The sequence below is a fragment of the Moschus berezovskii genome, chromosome 9, assembly GCF_049115385.1.
Source record: "Moschus berezovskii isolate FMDL1 chromosome 9, NW_MosBer_1.0, whole genome shotgun sequence".
Lineage (NCBI taxonomy): Eukaryota > Metazoa > Chordata > Mammalia > Artiodactyla > Moschidae > Moschus > Moschus berezovskii.
The window spans coordinates 50373939-50400742 of NC_142468.1; the positions used below are offsets into that span (position 1 = coordinate 50373939).

The 26804-nt window shown below is 34.6% G+C and overlaps 1 protein-coding gene across 5 annotated transcripts in view; it reads right to left on the minus strand.

The window, feature by feature from the left end:
* The window catches only part of ZNF280D (zinc finger protein 280D), a 133817-nt gene that overhangs the window by 22451 nt on the left and 84562 nt on the right, over positions 1 to 26804 (minus strand). For 4 of the 5 annotated variants that reach the window (XM_055437343.2, XM_055437340.2, XM_055437342.2 and 1 more), the window contains 4 exons: positions 22752 to 22814; positions 16353 to 16471; positions 16166 to 16202; positions 3193 to 3238 (listed from right to left, as the gene is read on the minus strand). In XM_055437343.2, coding sequence (XP_055293318.2) covers positions 3193 to 3238; positions 16166 to 16202; positions 16353 to 16471; positions 22752 to 22814 — 265 coding nt within the window. Of the gene's footprint in view, positions 1 to 3192; positions 3239 to 5378; positions 15565 to 16165; positions 16203 to 16352; positions 16472 to 22751; positions 22815 to 26804 lie in introns of all 5 variants that reach the window. The other variant, XR_008687354.2, reaches the window with a different exon arrangement.

Consider the following 26804-nt stretch of genomic DNA (forward strand, 5'->3'; position numbering starts at 1 on the left):
AAAGAAACTTCAGGAAGTTGGTTGATGTATGAAAAGGCTGCTTTTACTTGACACAGATGCAATAGAGCAATCAAAGGAAAGTAAAGAGTCTGATGAGTTTATTCAACTATGAATACATCAGGAAAGAGTCAATGGATGATGTAAGAAATGATGAATTCATAGATTTTCTTTATGTCCATGCCTTTACATACTTGGAAAAAAGAGGGGCAAACCCTGTTGTCCCCAGGGCACAGGGGCCAACTGTGGCTGGGTGACAGAAGAAAACATTTCTATTCTACAGAGCCAGCTTGAAAACCTCAGAACAACAGAGAACATCACACCAACCCCTACCATCCACCACTAGGATGAAAAGAAAGTGAAAGTGTTAGCCTCTCAGTCATGTCTGACTCTTTGCAACCCCATGGACTGTAGCCTGCCAGGCTCTTCTGTCCGTGGAATCCTCCAGGCAAGAATACTGGAGTGGGTTGCCATTCCCTTCTCCAGGGGATCTTCCCAAGCCAGAGATTAAACCCACATCTCCTGCATTGCAGACAGATTCTTTACTATCTGAGTCACCAGGGAAGCCCACTAGGATAGCAAACATCAAATAATAAGCAACAGCAGTACTGTTGGAAGAAAGGCAAGAGTGCAAAGAGAGAAAAAGAAAATCTCCATGCCTCAATCTCACACACACACAAAAAAAGACTAAAGCTGAGTGTGGAGCAAGGATACTGAGAAAAAAAGCCTCCAGTAACATGACTTCCACATTAAGCACAAGGAAATACTATAGGAATTGAACTTGGCAGTATATGATGGGTAGCCGTAGAAAAAATAAATAAACCCAAGTCAACTCACTACTAGGTGGACCAAATCTCACACTAACGGCCTAAGATAAGAAAAGGCATGCCCGTTTTCAGATACTATTTATCTTAGTCCAACACATAATGCCTTGCTTTCAACCACACATACACAGAAAATGCAAGGGGAAAAAAACTGTAATGTCAGAAGATAAAACAATCAGCAGAACCATACTTAGATATAACCCAGCTATTGGAACTACTAGAAAGAAAATTTTAAATTATTATGATTACTATGTTATATGCTTTGGTAGAAAAAGGACAATACACATGGTCAGATGGAAACTTTATCAAAAGATCAGAAATATAATAACCAATGCAAATGCTAGGGAAAATAACCCAAGCAAACCACAATGACAGAAATGAAATGCAAAAATTTTTTGATGGGTTCATCAATAGATCTTACACAGTTAAAAAAAAAAAAGAATCAGTAAACAGGTCAATAGATAAAAATTACCCAAACTGAAACACTAAAAAGAAAAAAAGAAAAGAGTAAGGGGGGAGGTGAGGTGGGGAGACTAGAACAGGGCATCTAAGAACAGGAATTAACATCAAATGGTATAACGTGTGAAATTGAAACCCCAGAAGTAGAAGATACAGGACAGGGAAGAGAGTACCAATCAGGATGAATGTCAAAAATAAATAGATAAACACATAAACAAACAAATGAACAAACCAGACTTAAGACACATCATGTTCAAACTGATTAGAACTAAAGACAAAGACAAAACCTTGAGGGTAACCAAAGAAAATCATACTTACATACCCGCATACAAAGACAAAAACTATAGTAAGACATCTCATCAGAAAATATGCAAGTCAAGAGACAATAAAATGATGTCTTTAAACTGTTGAAAGAAAACACTAAATCCAGAATGCTATACTCACCAAAAATTTATTTTCAAAAATGAAAAACGAAAGATTTTTTTGAAGGAAAAAAGCATGGAATAAATAATTACCAGTAGATGTGCAACATGAGGTATTTCAAATGAAGTTGTTTAGGCAAAAGGAATGTGATGCCAGACAGAAACCAATAACTACATAAAGAAAGAGCAAGCACTAGAAATGGTAAAAATAAAGGTGAATACAAAAATTGTTTAAGTATTTAATTGCTTTAAAAAAAAGACTATTTAAAACAAAAATAGTAACACTGTATTCTGTCTTTGTAACCTGATTAAAAGTAAAATATATGATAACATTAGAAACAAGAAGAGCACACAAAATATCGACATCAAGAATAAAAGAGAGGATCATCATTGCAGACCCCACAGACATCAAAATTATAAGGGACTACTACAAACATTTGTATATATATAAATTCATAATAGATTAAATGGACCAATTCCTCAAAAACACAAACACCAAAATAAACCAGTAACCAAGAAATCATATATCCAGTAAAGACATTTATTTGTAGCTAAAAATCTGTCAAACAAAAGAAAACTTTCTGTAAAAGACAGCCACATGGGAGAAGGCTGGTACTGCCTAGGTTTCACTTATTTACTCTACAACTTAGAAATGCTACTCAAAAAATAAATGCTGAACCTACCTTGCGTCACTTTTACTCAGAAAGAGACAAGCTATTATTACACAATATTTTAAGAACTGACATCAAGAAAGCAACTACAAATGCAAAATTATTTCTACACTCATACATTAGACTGCCCAGTTTTGTTGTTGTTTAATTGTTAAGTCATGTCCCATTCTTTTGTGACCCCATGAACTGTAGCCCAGCCAGTCTCTTCTGTTCATGGCATTTCCCAGGCAAGAGTACCGGCGTGGGTTGCTGTTTCCTTGACAGGGAATTGTCACAACCCAGAGATGGAACCTATACCTCCTGCAGTGCAGGTGGATTCTTCACCACTGAGCCACCAGTGAAGCCCAGACTGCCCAGTAAAAAATTTATATGATAACTCTGAGTGTTATATTCAGATTGCCTATTTAAGATAGCTAAAGTGTATTCAAAATATTTCTATATTAAAAATTATTTAAATCTTCTTGAGTCTCAGAAAATAAAATCTCCTAAAAAGATTAACTTTCCAATCTGTCAAATGTGTGATGTTTTAATGATTTCAGAATTTTTAAGTCATAAAATTATCTCCATTACTTACTAATTGAAATAAACAAGCATGTGAAATGTAATAATGTCTTTGTTAAAATAAACCACTTTTTAATTTTACTGAGTTAGATATTTTTTGTATTAATGAAAACAAAAATCTCAATTTTTTTCTTTTTGATAACAGGACGATAATTCCTAGGGATGTACACACACTGAATTGAAGTTTTATAAATCACACCAACAATACTTTCAATTGTATAAATCTTTTTAAGAGGTAGGAAATACAACATAATTTACCTCAGACACAGGTTCTTGTTCCTTTGTGGGAGCTTCATTTTTTAATCTTGAAAACAAAATAAGTATTGAGTATTTAATTTTATGTTTACAATATAGAAACAAGAAACAGATTTTTTTGCATGCTTAAAATAATTTAAATGTAGATCCATATTAATGTACATTTATACTATAACAGTAAATTACCTCATAATAAATACTTTAAGGGAAAAATAAAATGCACAAGAATAAATAGTAGGTTCAATATATGTTCTAAATAAATGAATACAGATAAATATTTCCTTCTCCAGAAACAAGAGTACTTAAGAAATGTTCTCCATGTTAAGTACAAATTTAAAAAAAGACATAACACATTAGCTATGTGACAAAAAGACATTACTCTTTAAAAAATGAAAGCAAGTTTATACATCTAATATATATAACATGCATCAGTATTTACTACTAAAGGACTCAAAAAGTGAGAGAATATAAATATTTTATCTATTATAAAGTTCAAAACAGTAATGTCATTTCAATATATGTTACAACTAACTTACTCTAGAAGTGGTAAAATTACAGAAATAATTTAGAATTTTGAAGGATGTATTCTCTTAAAAACTCATAAGCATAGCTCAAATATTAAACATAAATTTGTAAACTTTTATTTCTAAAAAATACTAACTATAACATTACAATATTAATAAAAGCATATGTCATCTATAAAAATCTTTTTTTAAATATCAATTTAACATAAAAATTAGCTTTTCCAAAGGATCTTTGTTTTAAATTGCTGATAACTAAATATTTGGTGATATATTGAACAATTTTCATCTGAATATGTAGAATGTCCACCTGATCAGAAATGCTATTAATAAATAGTTAAGTGATTCATAACTTAATAAAGGCTTAAACTATACTTAAGGATTAACATCTTCAACATAAGCAACAACTATACTGACTTAAATTTCATGGACAAAAATGAAGACATGCAGTAGGACAGGCATTATCAACCATCCTAAAAGCTAATCCCATAGTTATTTAATGAAATATGGAGTTGGCAAACACCCCTCCTTGTCTATTCTCCAAGGGCACATTAAAAAAACTAGGTTTATAGATGATACTATTTTTCTAGATAGTAATAACTATGCAAAATTACTTAAGCACATTTTAGTTATTACATGAAGACATAAATAATTTAAAATAGGACAAGTCTTTTTAGTTGAAGTACTATAATGGCAGTATTTACAGTAATTTTCAACTAATTCTAAAAAAACTAAATGAATAAAATTTGCACAAAAAGTGACAAAATACATAAATGTCTATCATTTCTTGGGTTAAAGGTTTTGTAATTCTCTCAGGTATTTAATTGTGAACAAGAGTATTCATACAGGTGAAATAATATCAAGTGTACAGTACATCATTGCTTTAATAACATATATAGGGAAAATAATTGTTTTAAGATAACAAGTTTAAGTTGTAAGAAAACATAAAAAATTTTGGTTTCTGCTGGAAGAAACAAAAAGTAGATATTAATTGATTTTTTATTTCTAAATATTCAATAATTTTAAACTCAGTTTGAAAAACTGTTATTAAGTTACTATAACTATTGGTTATAGTTTAAAAATATTTCATAAAAGAATTCTCCATTTCAGCTTATTACTGGAAATGTTATCAAAGACTGATCTCAAATTCTTACAAAAGAAACATTACCATGCTAATCATTTTCACATATAGCTATTCTAATAAACTGATTTTATGCAGCAATTAAAATGAAAGCTATTAAGCATGTGTTACTATTATTGTTGGTATTTCAATTGGGGGAACTGAATTTTCTTAATATCTCTGCAAAGGAGGTTGGTGACAGGTTTTTATTACTCTTCATTTTACTGGCTAAGAAACTGGTAGATGAGAATAAAATAAATTATTGAAATAACTAGCAATAAGAGGCTTATGTTCCCAATCTTGTTTTGTGGCTTTAGCCATACTGGTATTCTGCTTAAGAGACAGAACTGTAATAACCAGTGAAAATATTAGAAAAACAAATCTAAAAATTAGAAAAAGCACACTACATAAAATTTCATTGAATTACAAAATTCATCATTAAAATGTACACCACAATCTTGTAACTACAAAAGCATACTTGAGATCAGCAAATTTTTAAACAACTACTAATACATCACTAACATTTTGAAAAGAAAAAATGTTCTTACCTTTCATCTTACTCATTAAAGATGCCTGCTGAAATAGTCATCATTTGAGATATTCAATTGCTTGGTAGAAGACAGTAAAATTTGCTAAGCTCAAAGTTCTGAGCTAATGACCTGCCATTAGATAATTATACTTTTCACCTGTGATTCTGCAAAATCTTTAAATAAATTTTGCATAGCACTCAAAACAAACACTACTTAAGATTCCAATGTTAAGGCAACAGAAGGACTGACTGGTCATCATGAATTTCAACAACTACCACTAGAAATCAAGATTGCAAATAATTTTTCTTTGCTATGTGAACCTGCTTTTCCCCTTAAATTTCAAAATGAAATAAATGTCCCTACTTGCAATTTTTCTGCATATGACATGACCAATCCAAAGTTACAGGTAAATTACATCATTGTGTTCATTTGAGGTTTCATTAACTACAAACATACCATGAGGTAGAGGTAAATGTTATAAGGGGGGAAAAGTTTGGATTCATTTGTCAGATCACATTTTTTTCTTATAACACCTATTAAAAGTCAAAATTTTTATTGCTGATTTTTAAAATGTAATCTTTTTTATAAGCAAACTAAAAAAGCTGAAAGGAGGTTTACAACCAGCCAGTAGTAAAGTCAACCAGTTCTCAAGACCTTCCACTTACATATTCATATTAACCATCACACAAATAAAACATCCAGTGCACCATTCTGATAGTTCATTCTGAGAGGTGTTAACAGATGTGTGGAAAGGATGATCTAAACATTTACCAGGTTGCACATTCATGAGGTACTGTGCTAAGAGTTCCAATCCAAAGTTGTCAAGGAAATGCACTGAAGCGAATGTTTACAGAACCGTGAAGTGTTCAAAAGGAGACATCTATTTTGTGGCTATGCAAAGGACTGAGACATTATGAAGGGGAAAGATGCAAGAAAGCAGTGAAGATACTACAGTGAACGTAGTTTTGCAGCAGGAGCTGAGGCTAGCAAAGCAGGGAAAGGCAAGTCAAGGCAGAGCAAAAACAAAGGAACATAAGACAAGATGACGATGATACAATACTGAGTGACCTCATATGACCAGAAGGTAGGGAACAAGAAAGAGTAGTCAATGACGCAACTGAAGAGATAGCAAGGACTACTTTAGGAAAGGTCTTGAGTGTTACAGTAAAGCATGCTAAGAACTTTATTCTAAGGTTAATAAGAAAGTATGATCAGACTTGTGCATCAGAAGAAGAAAAGGGCAGTATCAGAAGAGGATAAGCTCCAGTCAGGGAGCCCAGGTAAGAGACATTTAATGACTGACAAAAGAACAAAGTGGCTAAGCTGTTTTTTTTAATCAAAACATGGGTTGTAGTTTTTGACTCAAAAAAAATAATGGTTAGACACATAAAGTTGTCAATGAAAAAGCCACAGAAATTGGGAAGTCACACAGCATCTCAACTGGGCTTCCCTGATGGCTATAGGTAAAGAATCTGCCTGCTGGGTTTGAACCTTGGGTTGGGAAGATCCCCTGGAGAAGGGAATGGCAACCCACTCCAGGACTTTTGCCTGGAGAATCCCCATGGACAGAGGAGCCTGGCGGGCTGCATTCCATGGGGTCTCAAAGAGTAAGGCATGACTGAGTCACTAAGCACAGCACAGCACAACTACAAATAGTTTAAAGTCACTGGCACTCCTAATGCTTGCTTACTCAGGTACGATCAGGCAAGAATACTGGAGTGGGTTGTCATTCCCTTCTCAAGGGGATCTTCCTGACCCACGGATTGAACCTGGGTCTCTGGCATTGCAGGCAGATTCTTTACCATCTGAGCTACCAAAGAATCCTGTCTTACTAAGTAGAGACTAATTTATGCATAATTTGTTTGCTGAAATGTCCTACTGTCCATGTATCATAGAAATACTACTCTAAGATTGGGAATCTAGATTTAGATTCTGATCCCAACGTTACAACTGTACCAGTTGTTGCCTACCCTTCTGGAGAAACAAATGGCCTTCACTTTGAAGTTCAAGCCCATCCATATACTCACGGAGAGTAAATAAGGCAGGAAAGCACATTTGGAACCACAAGCACAATCAGGGAAGCAATAGGCTATAGTACTTTTTAGTATAGTCTCTCAAGACAGATGATCATAAATTAAATTGAGGCTCTTAACAGCTATGTGACTTTGGGCAAATGACTTAACCTGTATCTCAGCTGTCTCATCCATAAAATTGGGACAAGAACAGTGTATATCTCACTAGTTTGTGAGAATTAAACAAATAAATGTAAAAGACTCAATGTTAGCTTTTATTACATCCATGGGACATCCATGGGTTGAGGTCAGGAATCAATCTGTCTAGAATTTGAGTGTGCAACACAGGCTCTTCAAGTTTTTTACCTAAATATCTTCTATGTTTTGAGATTCTTCTGCCATACTTCCCCCATCCTCAAACAAAATATATTAGGGATTCATTTTCATTGCTCATTCATCAATTTACTTTAGTGGGAAATTATCTACCCTTTTCTAAAGACATGGGTATGATTTGGTCACCAGGGAAGATAAGAGTAAAAAATCATTTTAGGTGGACAGAGGAAAGAACCAGGTAAAGACAAAGAATTAAGAAAAACAAAATATTTATATGTAACAACATGAAGCAAAAGATAAGATCATCAGTGGAGGCAGATTCTAATACCTATTTGGGCTATAATTTTACTTCATTTTTTAAAAAATTTATGGCAATATTGAATTAGGCCCTGAATATTTGTAATGCATATACAAACTATCCTCAGAATCAGGAAACTGAAAAAATGGTAGTAAACACAGAAACACTGATAGAAGTCGGTAGAGTTTGCCCTAAATGAAGGATGACACCAAATCTCATTTATCTTTCCCTTTCAGTGGGTCTCCCATCATTTCCTGATTAACAGCTATCACAGGCAAGAAGTGTGAAACGCCAGAAACCACTGTGTTTTGATACACAGCTTCTACTTACTAACTTGCAATTATATACCAGGGGCAAGTATATTGTATCCACTTTGAAAAGGAAACCCAACTTTACAGTTACTAAAGATTTGATTTGAGACAGTAATGACAGAATAACATCCATGGTAGGATAAAATAATCTAAGGGCATGACCCTTTATTATCTCCAATCCCAGTTATATTTCAAAAGTTTAGAGAAAGGAAAAAGCCCAAAATAAATTCTGTGTATCTCATAGATGAAATCAGTTTTTTTTTTCCTGCTAAACCAAAAATATAAAATATAACACTGACAATTTTGAACATTTAAAACACCTAGTAACTTGGATTATGATCAGTCAATAATTCCTCCAAGTTCAGAACTTCACAGGAAAATAATGGAATGACTCTTCACAAATTCAATGTTAGAAGTAAACATTTTTTAACAGATATATTATTTTCAAATATAAAACTTATTTTTAAAAGGGTGCCATTCTGCTTCTAAAAGTACTATCTGCATTTATGAAAGTTAATGACACTGGTTTAGCTTACAACAGTATAATAAAATGGTATTTCTCTTTGGAACAAGTCCAGATTCTCTTCTGGTACAGCATTTCACAAAAATCATATAATGTTATATATACATGTGTTAGGGGTTTAACTGATTATGAAATCAGTTTACTGTGTGGCCCTGTGAAGATGTGGATTCAGTGTCTCCAATTCTGACTGCCTATCCTGCAGTTATCCTGGTGGCACACCCTATACCTTTTTCATGTTTCCAATTCCAGCACTTGACAAAGAGTCTTGCACACTGAAGGCCAGGAATCAACGTTTGGTGTCAATGAATACGTGGAAGGGTTATCTATATTACACTATGAAAGAGCCATGTAGTTACCACTGAGGTTAAATATAAAGTTTAGTAGTCAGAAATACAAGAGAGAAATTCACAGCTTCAAGGAAAGTCAGCTTTATGTTTTCATTTTTTCCCTAGTACTCTTTATATTAGGGGAATTTAATCAAATATAAAACATCTTAATCTGTAAAACACATTTTACCTCTTTCATATCTTCAAAACAATCATGTTCAGATTATTTACATGATGAATAAACTGAACTTGAACATGAAGTGAGAGAGCTTGAACTAGAACATGAATTCTGTAACTTGAACATGAAGTGAGACAGCTGGGTTTTGAACTCTGATATTTTGACTCTGGTCACTGCCTTTACATTATACTCTGCTTAGAAAAAAACTGGAAGTCATTGAGAGAACTAAAACAACTTTGATAGTCAGTTCAAATTGTGGCTTTTAGGACATATGATTCAGTCAATAAACATACACTTTGGCTAAATAGCCAAATTTTCCAAGCTTGATTTATTATTGCCTTACTATGGATTCAGTAACCCACTCCAGTATTCTTGCCTGGAGAATCCCATGGACGGAGAAGCCTGGTAGGCTACAGCCCATGGGGTCGCATAGAGTCGGACACGACTGCGCGACTGAACAGAACAGAACAGAATGGATTCTTATGCTCTGAAGACTGAAAAAGAGAAAATCCTATTCTCAATTTTTTGTCAAGAAAACAAATGTTGCAAAATTTAAAACTTTACTTCCAATCTATGTTATAATTAACCTATCCTGGTAGATATATAGAAGAAGATGAAAAAAGGGAAAAATACGATAGGAGATTAACACATGCTGCTGCTGCTAAGTCACTTCAGTCGTGTCCGACTCTGTGAGACCCCATAGATGGCAGCCCACCAGGCTCCTCCGTCCCTGGGTTTCTCCAGGCAAGAACATTGGAGTGGGTTGCCATTTCCTTCTCCAATGCATGCGTGCATGCTAAGTCACTTCAGTCGTGTCCAACTAGAAACAGGCAATTCCATGATTGAGTTACAATGTCACATCTGAGAAAGGTAGGTTTAAAAAAATATTTCAAAGGTCTACAAAAGAAGGAGCCCCTTTACTATTGATATCTAGCACAGTTATACATTTTCATAAACTTAGTAATATTAGGTAAGTAAACAAGATGATTCAAAATGAATGCCTGGCAATAATTAATAAAAGGTTTTCTTTTAAAAAAGAGCTTCTATAAGCTCAAAAAAAAAAAAAAAAAACCTGTCCTTCTAAGCAGAGAAGATTACATACTAGTTTTCAACAAGGGTGTTTGTTGCTTCATAGTCTTTAGATAGGAAAAGTCAGAAGTACAATCAAATTCTAAAATTTGAGAATTATATAAAGTGCAATTGAACACTGCAATAAATGCCATCCATCCAGCAGTTTGGAGGAATATACTCCAAGATCCCTGAATTATCAACCCAAATTACAACTAACTGCAGTACAGATGAATTGCTACTGAAACTCTCAATGATGAGATTGCACTGATACGCAGTTCCCAGTCCTGAAAGTAGTAGCTGTAATAACAGTATTAACAGCAGTAACAGCTGGAGCAGCAGCAGGAACAGCAGTAACTAGAAGTGGTAATAGCAGCAGCAGCAGCAGAACAACAGTGGCGCCAACAACATGCATTTATTGAGTGATTACATTTTGTCAGGACAGTGCCAAGTAATTTTAATTATTTAAATAATTTAAATAAATAATTTAATGTCCAAAGATTATCTCTATTTCTTATAGCCACCCAGCAAAGACTGTTACATAAATTTCACAAATAAGGAAGATAAAGTGAAGTAATTTTCACAAGGCTACAGAGCTGGTTAGATACACAACTAAGATTTAAACCCAGAACTGCCTTATTTCAAGGCTGTACTACTTTCTCAACACTATACAGAAGTAAGGAAAAAGATATTTTTCAGTGTGGAGGATTAAAAACAGTAGGTTCCTACACTTCAATAAATGATATAGAAAAAGAGAAGCGTAATAGCTTCTCCATGCTTGTAGAGGGCAGGTGGGTAAGTAACCAAAGTGATTAGAGTGAAGCTCTACAAGGATCTCAAAATCAGAGAGGTAGGCTGAAAATATGAAATGAACTATATAGTGTGGCAGTATAATTTAGGGGAAACTAAGACAGGTGAATCTAGGAGCATTCATAACCATTCCTTAAAAAATACAAGTTTATTGAGCTTTAGATGCTAAAAATCTAATGTTATAACTAATACATAATTCAGATGATTGGCTCTTAAGAAATATTTACTGGGTTAGGTACACTTAACATAAATAATTTATGAAAATGGTATGAGAAGTTAGAATGAAAAGCAGGCTGAAGATTAGGATAATTCTATTGAATAAAATGCAGGCAGAGGTGAAATCATGAAAAGTAGTAAGAATAAGAAGATAAACTTACACTTATATCGTGCTGCTTCCTATGTGCCAATCATTTTCTAAATACCATATACATATATTAACTCATTTAATTCCCTCTAGAGTTTATGAATAGGTAGTTGTTTATACGCATTTTACAAATGGGGAATGAGGCACAGGAATCTGTAACCTACCCAAAGTCACACATGTTCTGATAAACAGCAGGGTAGGAACTCCAAACTAGGCAACCAACTGCAGAGCCTGTGATCACTATACCACACTGTACCTTTAAGGGTCTGAGCTGGTTTAAAATGAAGCTGGGTTTCAAATCATCTAATCTTAGTGTTAAAGAAGACCTCCTGAGGCTGTTTAAATAGGAAGTAAAACTTGACTACATAAGAAACTCCTTAACAGATAATTAGTATTAGTGAGTGAAGTCGCTCAGTCGTGTCCGACTCTTTGAGACCCCACGGACTGTAGCCTACCAGGCTCCTCCGTCCGTGGGATTCTCCAGGCAAGAGTACTGGAGTGGGTTGCCGTTTCCTTCTCCAGGAGATCTTCCCAACCCAGGGATCAAACCCGGGTCTCCCGCATTGGAGGCAGACGCTTTACCATCTGAGCCACCAGGGGAGCTCTAACAGATAATAAAAGGCTGAAAATAAGTCTCAAGAAAAGTAGGTGAGTGGGTAGACTGATAAGCTAAGCATAAAGAGTTACAGAAAGAAGCCAGAAATAAATGAGAGATTCTTAAGCTTCTTAAGTGTTAAATAACGTAAAGTAACCATACTATCCAACAACAAAAATCCCTTACTGTTGTAATCAGAGGCAGAATAAACTATTAACTGGTCTATTTCTATTACGCAGTTGATAGATTTTACAAACATAATAAGGAGGTTATCATTTTTCTGATATAATTTCTAAAAATATGAAAATGTACATTGCTAGCAACTATTTACAAACTCTATCTTACAAATGATTCATAACCTAAGTGAAATGTCTAGAAACCCATCTTGGGCAACACCCTACATAGCTGCTTTTTATTTCCCAGTTCATAAAATCTGAAGGACTCCACATCAGTATTCCACACAATATTCCAAGGAGATTAAGAAATTCATAATTATTCAAAGAAAAAAAACTCTAAGGTCAAATAAATATTCTCTTAGGGGGCTTCCCTGGTAGCTCAGACAGTAAAGAATCTGCCCACAGCGCAGGAGACCTGGGTTCGATCCCTGGGTTGAGAAGATCCCCCGGAGGAGGCATTGGCAACCTACTCCAGTACTACTGCCTAGTGAATTCCATGGACAGAGAAGCCTGGAAGGCTACAGTTCATGGAGTCACAAAGAGTCGGACACAAATGAGCAACTAATACTTTCACTTCATTTTTTCACTTCAGATATTCACAAGCCACATACAGCATGAAAAATTCCATGTCAAAGAATCAGTTTAACTTTAACTAGCATTGCTTAAATTTATTTGACCATGGAAACTTCCCCTCAACTTAATAAATTATGGACATTAGTTCTACAGTACAGAACTTGGGAAAAACTGACCTAATTACCTTTAATAGAAGTGTAAGAGAACTACTTTTACAACAGTACATGAAGGCGTTAAATGTGCTAAAGAATAACATGAACATTTAATTTGCTCAAGGTCAGAGTCCCTATTTCTGCTAATGGGGATAAGGGTACATAGTAGCATTCTAAATTCATCTCATCATAAGAATAAATAACAGAATGTAAGAATAACCAATATTTAACAATAGAATCTCAGAACTCTGGAACAATCAGCACTCACATTTTACAAACAGGGTAACTGAGGGTCTCAAAATAGCAATGGACTTATCCTGAGCCAATCTCACATTTTATTCAATGGTATCCAAAAACACACATGCATGCAATGGTAATTTCTGATCAGGTGAATAAAACAGTCAGAATAACCTGACAGCAAGGCGGGATTAGGCTCAAGATAAAACTTGTTAGCACAAAATTAAAATTTGACCAACTGCCTACAATAAATACGTTTTTATACTAACTACCTAAGGTGTTTTATTTGAACTATTTTTTTTAAATGAAGTTATAGGTGATAGAACTTTAAGAATTTAAACTTGAAGAAAATGAACTTGATATTATAAGATACAGTCCTATGGAAGAACACAAAGAGATACTCCTACATCATTATACCAAGAATACAATTTCTCATATTTTTTTTAACTATAGCCAAGGTACAACAAATATCCATAAATGAAAAAGGAACTTATGTTAAAAATGTAAAGAAGTTGTTTCTGGGCAAAATTAAAAAATTTTTTTAAAAGCTGAGTAGAATAGAGGGTGAAATGACAAAACCTCCTAGAGACAAGTAAGGAAACAAAGACAAGCATTAACGCCAAATCCACCTACTAAGAGAGAAGCCATTTTCAGAGCTTTTGAAAAATTATTCATTTACAGTAGAAATTAGTTTGGAAATTTTAAATTTTGGGTTCAAATTTTCTATCATTAATAGCAAGAAGCACATTACATAATAAGTAGTCATCTAAATTGGCTTCAAATCTGTTTCAAAATAAAACTGAAGTTCTGATTTTACAGTAAAAAACATGATTGAGTCACACTTTCAGAGCCTGCCTAATCCTTATGACAAATAAGATCATAAAAGGTACTTTGTGTGTCATTAAAATTCAGTAAACTAGTATAATATAAAGAAATGACCTTTCAGTTGTGCCAGGGGAAAAAAATGCAAGATTCACTAAGTAGATACAGCTCTCAGTGTGCAGGCCAAATAATAGGACTTCCATAAAACAATAAAAGCAATGCTCCTATTTATATGATTAAATCTATACCTTTTATATGAAATCCTTTATTAGTAAATAATTCCTGAGGCACTTAAACAATATAATTTTTATTAAAAGAAAATAATACCATCAAAACTGTTCATTAGAGCTATAGTCAATGTAAGTAAAATAAACAAAAGTCAAATTTTTGAAATATATTTATGTGGAAATACATTTTATATATGATAGAAACAAATGCATTACTGGCCTCCATAGTTTTTAATGTTAACATTACCAGATGAACTATTAAAATGGCTAAGTAGATATTATGTATTAGATGTACAAATATGTAACTTTAAAATGTGTTTTAAGGTCTGCAAGAAGAGGTGTTGTCAATTCTTTATACCTTAGAATTCACAATTAAGACAATATTAATAATAATAATAATCCTGAAATAAGAAAGAACATATTATAATGTCTAATGGTCTGAACAACATCCAAATTAAATTAAAAAGCTATAAATAAGCAGCTATAGGATAATCTGTAGAGACTTCTAGGGGATATTTTGAAGTTCTTAACAAAACAAAGCAAACACTGAACAACATTTTTAAAGAATATAAAAATAGACATCAATAAATTTGGAGAACATAAAACCAGTCTATTAAAATTAAAATTAATTTTTTAAAGTAAAAAGTTTGATAATTGATATTGCTGAAAAACTATAAACTTACTCCTGGGTAATATATTTTAAATAACAGTAAAAGCAAGTAAAATTTTGGAACATAATTGTAGAGACCTGTTGTTCCAAGGACATGAAAATAAGCATTTCCTAATAACCAGAGCTTTTGTATTCGTTGGATGTAGTCATGCTAGAGAAAGATTAAAGGGCAGCAGTCAAAATGACTAAACTTCAACCAGGACGTTGAAGCATAGATTTTATTTTTTGGCCAGAGTGACCCACAAGCTTAAGATCAGGAGCCAAAGCCCCTAGTGGAAGCTATGCTCAGCTGGTGGGCCCTGAGACCATCACTGGCTATATCAGCGTCAGCCTTATGGAAGGCCAGCCATGAAGGAAGGGAGTCTTCCCAAGGTCGGATTTCCTGAGACCACAACCTAGAGCAGGCCCCACAGTCAAATTAGTCACATTCCTTGGAAAGAGAGAACAGGCATCAGTTGTGTTCATCGAAGGGGGACACTGTCCAGGTGTACCCTGGACATTTTTTGAAATCTCTGGGCTGCTTCTCCATCTGAAAAATAAGAAAAATAGCACAATGACAGACAACGAATGAGGAAAAGACAATCATCCGGCCTAAAAACTTAAGCTTTACAAGAAATTACAAAAGCAGACAAAACAGACAAAAAGACAGACAGCCATATCTTTTGGAACATATTATTCTGAAGGCAAGTACAGCAGAGAAAAACACAAATTATTTTAAGCAAAGTAAGAAATGACCAAAGCAACAAAAGTTATTTTTGGAGCGAGCCAACTGGAGAAAAAAAGAAAAAAATGAATGTTAAGATATGTCAACCTGACACAAAGATAAGGTGGAATAAGAACCTAGTCCCCATTTGAAGCTGAAAAGAGCTGAATAATGAGAGCTAATGTCATGAACTTGGCTGCTTAACTGCCTTTGTGTAAGAAAACATCTCAGAACTTTGAACTTAGGAAATTCCAACTTGTCTTGCACCAGGTCACGAGCTCCAAAGAGCAGGAACCTATTTCAACAAGCAGCTTTAAAAAAAAAAAAAAAAACTTTAATATTTTCATTTCTATTAATGATACATTTAAAAATGCAGTAGTGCTAAAATCCATCAAAGTAAAATGCACTGAATAAAAATTAAACTTACTCAGAAAGATGTTCAGAAGTTGGGATACAAACAGAAACTGAAATTAGAAGAAAAGTTTTATATTTAAAACAGCATATGAAATATGATGAGTGAGAAAAACGATTTAGTAAAGAGAACATACTGTGGCTGACCAAAAATACTAGAATAAACAGCAAAAATCTGAAGTAACACAATTATATATACGTACCTTTCTCTATTACAACTTGACAAGTATGAGTTTCATGTTGACTTAAGTGTGTAGCCATATTATCTAAGCCAGAAACATCAGTTAGGAAATCACAATTAAGGCACACTAGAGTAATGCCCCTATAAAAAACAAAGCAAATAGTATAAAAGAAAACATTTTTATCTTTTATGAAAACCTACACACCAGTTCAACGAATAGTTTTTCATGATTTTTGTGTCATAACTATCACTCCAATTTTTGTTTTATAAGCCTGATAGAACTGAAATGATTCTTTAGAAAATGGCATGAAAGTGTTTGTCACTCTTCATATTCAAATTATACTACCATTTACTGACAGGAAGTATTTTTGTTTTACAAACTTTTCTCCCTCATACCAGTTACTAATAGCTAAAAAGTCGAGACCTACAGTCTAGTCTTGGTTGCACTAACAACATGTGTCACTCTGACAAGTCACAATCTATCTGTGCCTATGTGTATATTAGTTGTTCAGTCACGTCCAACCCTTTGCAACCCCTGTCAGGCTTCTCTGTCCATGAAATTCTCCAGGCAAGAATGAATACTGGAGTGGGTTGCCACTTATATATACAAGTCAATATTTACTAAGGTTGCATTTCGGAGAAGGCAATGGCAACCCATTCCAGTACTCTTGCCTGGAAAATCCCATGGGCGGAGGAGCCTGGTAGAGTCCATGAGGTCACTAAGAGTCAGAAGCGACTGAGCGACTTCACTTTCACTTTTCACTGTCATGAATTCGATAAGGAAACAGCAACCCACTACAGTGTTCTTGCCTGGAGAATCCCAGGGATGGGAGAGCCTGGTAGGCTGCCGTCAATGGGGTCGCACAGAGTCGGACACGACTGAAGCAACCTAGCAGCAGCAGCCAGGTTGCATTTACACAGACTATACTACTAGTATATTGTATTGTGAATATAATGATGACTAAAAAATACAGTCTGTCTCTAGTGGAACATTTATCTTGTGTTTATCTAGGAGAGGAAAAAATTAGAAATGAGAAGGTTCTAAAAATACATCATGTTACAGATGCTACCATCGCATGCTATTGCTGTTTAGTTGCTAAGTCATGTCTGACTCTTTGTGACCCCATGGACTACAGCCCACCAAACTTCTGTCCATGGAACTTCCCCATCAAGAATACTATTGTGGGTTGTCATTTTCTTCTCCAGGGGATCTTTCTGACCCAGAGATTGAATCCATGCCTCCTGCTTGGCAGGCAGTTTCTTTACACTGAACCACCTATCATTGTTCAGTTCAGTTCAGTCGCTCAGTAGTGTCTGACTCTCCGCAACCCCATGAATCACAGCACACCAGGCCTCCCTGTCCATCACCAACTCCTGGAGTTCACTCAAACTCATGTCCACAGAGTCGGTGATGCCATCCAGCCATCTCATTCTCGGTCGTCCCTTCTCCTCCCGCCCCCAACCTTTCCCAGCATGAGAGTCTTTTCCAGTGAGTCAACTCGTCGCATGAGGTGGCGAAAGTATTGGAGTTTCAGCTTTAGCATCAGTCCTTCCAATGAACACCCAGGATTGATCTCCCTTAGAAAGGACTGGTTGGATTTCCTTGCAGTCCAAGGGACTCTCAAGAGTCTTCTCCAGCACCACAGTTCAAAAGCATCGATTCTTCGGTGATCAGCTTTCTTCACAGTCCAACTCTCACATCCATACATGACCACGGGAAAAACCATAGCCTTGACTAGACGGACCTTGGTTGGCAAAGTAATGTCTCTGCTTTTTAATATACTATCAAGGTTGGTCATAACTTTCCTTCCAAGGAGTAAGCGTCTTTTAAATTTCATGGCTGCAATCAGCATCTGCAGTGATTTTAGAGCCGAAAAAAATAAAGTTTGACACTGTTTCCACTGTTTTTCCATCTATTTCCCATGAAGTGATGGGACCAGATGCCATGATCTTTGTTTGCTGAATGTTGAGCTTCAAGCCAACCTTTTCACTCTCCTCTTTCACTTTCATCAAGAGGCTTTTGAGTTCCTCTTCACTTTCTGCCATAAGGGTAGTGTCATCTGCATATCTGAGGTTATTGATATTTCTCCCAGCAATCTTGATTCCAGCTTGTGCTTCTTCCAGCCCAGTGTTCCTCATGATGTACTCTGCATATATGTTAAATAAGCAAGGTGACAATATACAGCCTTGACGTACTCCTTTTCCTATTTGGAACCAGTCTGTTGTTCCATGTACTGTTCTGACTGTTGCTTCCTGACCTGCCATACAGGTTTCTCAAGAGGCAGGTCAGGTGGTCTGGTACTCCCATCTCTTTCAGAATGTTCCACAGTTTATTGTGATCCACACAGTCAAAGGCTTTGGCATAGTCAATAAAGCAGAAATAGATGACTTTCTGCAACTCTCTTGCTTTCTCCCTGATCCAGCGGATGTTGGCAATTTGATCTCTGGTGCCTCTGCCTTTTCTAAAACCTGCTTGAACATCTGGGAGTTCACGGTTCACATACTGCTGAAGCCTGGCTTGGAGAATTTTGAGCATGACTTTACTAGAGTGTGAGATGAGTGCAATTGTGCGGTAGTTTGAGCATTCTTTGACATTGCCTTTCTTTGGGATTGGAATGAAGACTGACCTTTTCCAGTCCTGTGGCCACTGCTGAGTTTTCCAAATTTGATGGCATATTGAGTGCAACAGTTCCACAGCATCATCTTTCAAGATCCTAAATAGCTCAACTGGAATTCCATCACCACCACTAGCTTTGTTCATAGTAATGCTTTCTAAGGCCCACTGGACTTCACATTCCAAGATGTCTGGCTCTAGGTCAGTGATCACGTTATCGTGACTATCTTGGTCGTGAAGATCTTTTTTGTACAGTTCTTCTGTGTATTCTTGCCACCTCTTCTTAATATCTTCTGCTTCTGTTAGGTCCATACCATTTCTGTCCTTTATCGAGCCCATCTTTGCACGAAATGTTCCCTTGGTATCTCTAATTTTCTTGAAAAGATCTCTTGTTTTTCCTATTCTGTTGTTTTCCTCTATTTCTTTGCATTGATCACTGAGGAAGGCTTTCTTATTTCTCCTTGCTATTCTTTGGAACTCTGCATTCAGATGCTTATATCTTTCCTTTTCTCCTTTGCTTTTTGTATACTATGTGTTAAAGATTTCCCCATACATTATTTAGTTTATTCTCACCACAAGCATCCAAGGTTGGTATGATTCTCATGTAACAATTAACTGAAGGGCTAAGTCACTGCTAAAGTCCAAAGTCTGAGTTCTTCAGCATCCCAGTAATGTCAACTGGCCTACTTACTTGAACCTAAACTACTGGTTCCCTTAACAAAACTGCACTGGGTAACGTAGGTCCTAAATGAAATATGTAGTGATTATAAATTTTCAAAAAGGTTAGGAAACAATTCCCATAGTCATCAATATTTTTTGTTGAATTCAGGAATAGTTTTTACAGTTATTGAATCAAATTGTGTAGCATTTGCTATTTGAAGTATTTAAACATAATTTCATATTATAGTATGTAAAATAAGACTCTAATTTAAAATGTGCTTAAACATTTTTAGTTTAAAATATTATTAAGCCTGCAAAAAATATGTGAATGTTTCAGAGAACTTAGAAAACCACTATGTTTATTATGTTGGTTAGAGTTAAGTACTTGGGAATTTGTGGATCAAGCATCTGAAGAACTATTTAAAAGAAAATCAAATAAGATTTAACATATAAATGATGTTAAATTGTTTAAAGGTGACTGAAGTACAAATGAAACTAATAAAATTTAGTCTGTTCAGCTTAAATGAACTTTATCAAACTCTTCTATCAGTATAAATAATACTCATCCTTGAAAACCAAGTAAATTAACACCTATGTAAATCATTCCAAGTAAAGTAATCTCACTCCTCTTTGAAAAAAGTAACCCTCAGTGCACTTATTAAATTCCCTCTTGATTTATTGTGGTTATTTACATTCACTTCTTATCTCTACCCAATAAAATGCACCTTCTCTGAAGGTTGGTTCCAAGACTTCCTCATTATTACTATTATCTTTACAGAGTCTGCTATATTACAGACCTAATATGGACAGGGAGGCCTGGCGTGCTGTGATTCATGGGGTCGCGGAGAGTCGGACACGACTGAGCGACTGAACTGAACTGAACTGAACTGAACTGAATATGTAGTAAATATTTAAATAATGAATATTCCATTCCAATAAAAGAATAATTACAAAAATTACTGTTCTATGTAGTTATATGTTTCATTTACAGAAACTGACAAATTTTCAACCTGAGAACTATTCAAGTTGATAGAAAAACATCCCAGAGCTTTAAAATCACATAAGTCATTTTTTAAAACCCAAACACACAATGGAGCTTCACAACAGTGAGGTAAAAATCAAACAAAACCTCTTCTGAATGTAATAAAACTCTTCATTCTTATAAGAATTTTCAATATTCAGTTCAGTCGCTCAGTCGTGTCTGACTCTTCACGACCCCATGAATCACAGCACGCCAGGCCTCCCTGTCCATCACCAACTCCCGGAGTTCACTCAAACTCACGTTCATCGAGTTGGTGATGCCATCCAGCCATCTCATTCTCTGTCGTCCCCAACTCCTCCCGCCCCTACTCCCTCCCATATCAGAGTCTTTTCCAGTGAGTCAACTCGTCACATGAGGTGGCCAAAGTATTGGAGTTTCAGTTTTAGCATCAGTCCTTCCAATGAACACCCAGGATTGATCTCCTCTAGAATGGACTGGTTGGATCTCCTTGCAGTCCAAGGGACTCTCAAGAGTCTTTATAGGCAACATCTAATATGACTTAATCTATTGCCTTGAAGTTAGTAAATGTTTTAAAATTGGTACTAATATATGTTTTAAAACTGAATCAAATTTTCCTCTCCCTGTGAACCACTGTTCCAAAATCATCAATGGGACCTATTGCCAAATACAAGTCATTTTAAATATATACATTAATTTATTCAACAAATATCTACCAAATGCCTAATTACTATCAATGCCTTACATAAATAAAAATCCAAACCACACACATTCTAGCGAAAGGACACAGAAAATAAAGTATACAGAGTATGAGATGATGAAAGATAATCCAGAAAAAAATGATCCATAAAGGGGAGATAAAAGACACTAGGGTAAAGTATAGGAGAGAAGATACAACAGAAGACCCAAAAGCAATAAAGGAGCTAACCATACAGAAGTCTGGGGAAGAGCAAACTAGTCACAGAGAATAGTAAATACAAAGGCTCTGAGACATAATATCCTCTCTTCCAGATTTTCCACTAACCCAACATATCAAAACAAGTACTGGTTAACCATACCCGTATATATTAGCTTGGTGCAGCAAAGATACTGATATTTCAAGTAGCATTGGCAACACAGACAAAATAATAAAGAGCAGGGGGTTCTAAACAATGCAGAAGAATATGAAAAACATGGTGCTCAGTGGATTCTGAATTAAGCGTGTGGTAAAACCAATGTTTTTAGAAATATTCACCAACAGTTCTTTCTGCACTGTAAGCAAGTAGCACACTTTCCTTAATCTGAAAAAGTAAAATTTAAAATGACTATGTACCAATTTCAAGAATTTCAGTGGCTTAAGAAATTTACTTCAAAACTGAAAAAGTGTCATTTTACTGCATATTTTAGGCCTCTTTTCATTATTCAAATATTACTGGAAAGCCCTACTTTTTGTTCTCATTTTACAATGCAAATACATGAAAGCTTCATTTTGACACCACTGGTCACCCCTGAAACAAATTTAGTGACAGAATATAGATTAATCAGGTACTTTGTAAAACAGTCTGGCAGTTCCTCAAAAGTTTGACATAGAGTTACCATATAACCCAGCAATTCTAATCTTAGACACATACTAAAGAAAAATGAAAAGACACGTCTAGACAAAATAAGTACACAAATGTTCACAACATCAGTATTTATAATGGCTTCAAAGTTATAATAACCTAAATGGATAAACAAACTATAATATACATACAATAGAATATTATTCAGCAATAAAAAAATGAAGCACTGACATACACAACAATATGGGTAACTATTGAAAACATGCTAAATAGAAGACACAAAGGATCATAGATTTTACCATTCCATTACATGAAATATCCAGAATAGGCAAATCTATATAGACAGAAAGTAGATTAACAGTTGCTTAAGGATAAAAGGAGTTGGAAGGAAATAAACATAACCACTAACGGGTACACAGTATCTTCCTCAAGTGACAAAAATGTACTAAAATTAACTGTGAAACTATACCAAAAACTATTAATTGTACAACTTAAACACGTGGATTGCATGATCTATGAACTGTATCTTGATAAAAATGCTATATATAGCAGATTTAAGTCATACAGTTTTTCAATAGAAAAAAATTTAAAAGATCAACTAGTTACCTGAGATCTTCTGAATACTTCTTAAAGATACAAAACCTTTTACTTGGACGATTACTATGAAAGCTGAAAGAGACAAAATAGATTTTATTAATTTTACTATATGGTAAGTCATATTAATTTATAGCTATACATCAAGTCTATACTTAAATTTCTAGTTTTGAATAAAATATCATGATATAAATAATCCTGTTTAATTCAGTATTTTAAAATAAATTTATCTATTTTCCAGTGAAATGTATTTTACTAAGCATATTCTCATTTGATCAGTACCACACTTTCACATTCTCAAGAATATAAGAAAAAAGTCACATGAAATTTTTTTTGACCTGTTAAAAGAGTTGAAAACAATTTAAAATTTTTGCTAATAACATTTTTGCCCATAACATGAACAATTAGCAATAATAATCATTTAGAAAAATCTTCTTCTAAGGCAATGGCAAGCCACTCCAGTACTCTTGCCTAGAAAATCCCATGGATGGAGGAGCCTGGTAGGCTGCAGTCCATGGGGTCGCTAAGGGTTGAACACGACTAAGCGACTTCACTTTCACTTTTCACTTTCACACATTGGAGAAGGAAATGGCAACCCACTCCAGTGTTCTTGCCTGGAGAATCCCAGGGACGGGGGAGCCTGGTGGGCTTCCGTCTATGGGGTCACACAGAGTCGGACACGACTGAAGTGACTTAGCAGCAGCAACTTAACATGTTTGTGTTGAGGAAGGGAAGAAGAATCCAAATGATCTTGGAAGTAACAGTAGTTAAGCTAAAGGTCACTGTTTACCATTTGTAAAATCAAGCATTTAGAGAGCTCTTTGCAACTATCAGTAGACTTTAAAACAAAAACAAATTAAAGCAGAACTCTTGAGCTAAAACAATGCCCCCTCTAAGCACAGAACAGAAAACCCCTAACCAAGCTTTGCAGCCAATGATAATAGCTTTCTTTTATATATACTCTTTTAAATCTGATAAGCAAAGCTTTTCTATACTAGAAAACCAGGATTAGCTTAGCATAGTACCACTTAGCACATAGACTAATAACATCAGTATCATCTAGGAGCTTATTTAGAAATGCAAAGTCTATGCCCCCCCAACACCTACTGAATTAATCTCTGGCAGCAAGGTCCAGGAAGCTGTTTTAACAAGCTTTTTCAGTAATTCTTGTGCAAGCTGAAGTTTGAAGAGCAGGAGCTTGCAATGATAGATCTAAACTAGCCAACACACCAAATCAATTCTCAGTCTCAGATAGAAACAATCATCACAAGCAGAGCGTGCATGTATTGGAAAAGAAGTACTCTGACAGTTTTAATCCCCAGAAAACATCCTCAGAAGATTTCTAAGTCATTTCCTCAATCTGGGAATAATTACTACCATAGAGTTTATAAATTCAATGCAATATGACAAAAATAATTGAATAATTTTTTTAGGAAGAGACCATCAGGGAGGTTGGGAAACACTGAAATTATACGCAAAAATGTGTTCATACAACTGTTATTTTCTTAGAGGAGTATGTCCAAGATTTTATCTGATTACCAGAGAATGTGAACCAAGTAAATTAATTTTTTAAATGAGATTTAAAAGTAACTTCTAAAAGCTCTTTCTTCCTTCTCCTCAAACAGATTGATTTCTTTATTTGGTAAGAGGAGAGGAAAAAGTTACATTTTAGGGTATTTTGATGGCTTCCATTTCTGTCTAACTTACACCTTATTAAAATGTTGGTACTTACAAAATTTTCATTGTCTGAATTCAGTTTTAAGTTCCCAATCTATAAAAATGAATTATACTCTCTATATTTATTACACAAATTCCATTCTTCTAGTTTTGTGTATTATAGGAATGGAAAAGTGAATCTGTAGCTCATAAATAAAGAGGGAAAAAAACTACCTTTCTTCTAGACCTGTGTGAAGTTAATAACAATATGTAAATAATCTAAGAAAGGGGAAAAAAGGTTAAGATTTTTATTACAATACAGTAAAATATAACATTTAAATCTAGGTTTTGAAAATTCACCACCTGTTTATATTTATATATAATTATCAAAACTCATTAAGCTGTTTTCTAAAAATAGGTGAATTTTATTGTATATAAATTAGACCTCAATAAGACTAGATGGGGAAAAAAAACTCCCTTTGACCATCTTTTCTTAACAACCTTGATTTGGTATAAGTAAAAACTTTACTTCCAAAGAAATACAAAAGGGATCAGTTTCCTAAACATCCAACAATACTGACAGTATGCCTACTATTTAAAACACTAGACTAGAAGTTAATGATACAGTAAGAAAGGCAGGTTGTCTGCCTTAGAATTCATGTTCCAGGGTTAGCGGGGGAAGGTAGTCAAAAGCAGCTGGGTCAGAAGAAATGCCTAATAACCATCTGCTCAACAAGCAAGTACATAAGGATAAAAATATAATTACCACAAGATAAACATCAACAGCGATACATATAAAGTTTTGTGGTTGTGTGAGGGAAAGCTGAAGGTAAATGGAGAAGTCAGCGAACAGTCAGTAGTATATTTCAGCTAGGAAAGTCTCTATACTGACTTAATCCAGGAAAAGCAAATAAGAGTTGAAAGCACTGGAAAAGTAGTTAGGAATTAGATATTAAAAGGTCTCATATTCTCCAGAAAATCTGAACTTCATCCTATTAATATTAGGTAGGTGAAAGATCTCAGGCGAAAAAATGACCCTACCAGATGTTAGTAACAAAAGAAAGGAAAAAATGGAAAAGGGGCCAAGTGGTGGATTGTGGACAGGAGACCATTTATGAAGTAATCACAATAATCTATCTGTTCTTCTAATGACTATTATTTCATGCCAATAAATCTATATAAAATATATAATGAACTAAAGCATAGCTTATAAAAATTAATTCAGTAATCTTATTTACTGTATAGGAACAAATTGTACCAGCTTTCTTTTTCCTTGGTAAATTTTTAAATCATCCTTCAAATTGTAAATGAAATGTCACTTATACAATACCTTCTTGTTTCTCGTTTAAAGACTTCATCCTTACCTTCTCTGGGCTCAGTCATTTATTTATCACATTAAGCTAGGTAAATATATCTCTCCTACTAAATTGTGAAAATTAAAGGCAAGAGCTTTATCTATAATACCTAATAATGACAATTTAAAAATAATACCTATAATTACTTGAATATCTCCTAAGTGCAAATGATTTTATTAAACATTTTAAGTACATTTCCCCAATAATGACAATAACTTTCTCTTCAAGAAAAGAAAAATGGGAATTAGTTAAGTAACTTGTCCAAAGTGACACATGTAATAAATGGTGAGTTCTGTTTTCAAATCCAGATTTGTTAGATTCTTCACTACCAGTTTACCATACTTCTTACTAAATAGTAAATAAACTCTGCCAGAAAAAAAATATTAAGTACTTGTCTGTGACCTTAATTCTATTACATGTAGAGAAAAAGCCTTCTTTCTTACACATAATGCTGAAGAATAGCAATATCACACAGCAATTCATTTTTTTCAGATGACTTCTACTGCCACCTAAAAGCTATTAGCAAATAAGGTGCAATAATTTAAACAATCAAACCTAAATAATGCTACTTCAAAAAAAATCATTGAAAATTAATGTTTAATGATGCTCTTCTTTCTAAGAGTCTTATTTTAAAGATGTTCCAACTGTGTTTTTAAATATACTCTTTTGAGATTTTATTAGAGCCTTTTTTATAATTACACTAATGACTCTCACTTGCTGTCTGTAATGTGCCAGGTGACATGGTAAACATAAAGAGCTACTTCTCAAGGAGATAACAGTTGTATTACACAACTAAACATAATAAAGGGAGATAGGCTAATTGGTTATGTTTTGGAATAGGATGCATTTGGAGGTTTTATAAGACAAATGAGAAGCCTATGATAAATGGGAGAGGGAGGAACAGAATGACCCTTGGCCTAAGAAAACAAAGTATTTTCTGACTTGATCCCCTACAAACTAAGTGCAGAATTAAAGCTGCACTGGGGCGGCAATGTATTGGTCAAAGAACAAAAGACTTTCCACACAGAAGTATTCTCGACAAAGGATGCCAGGG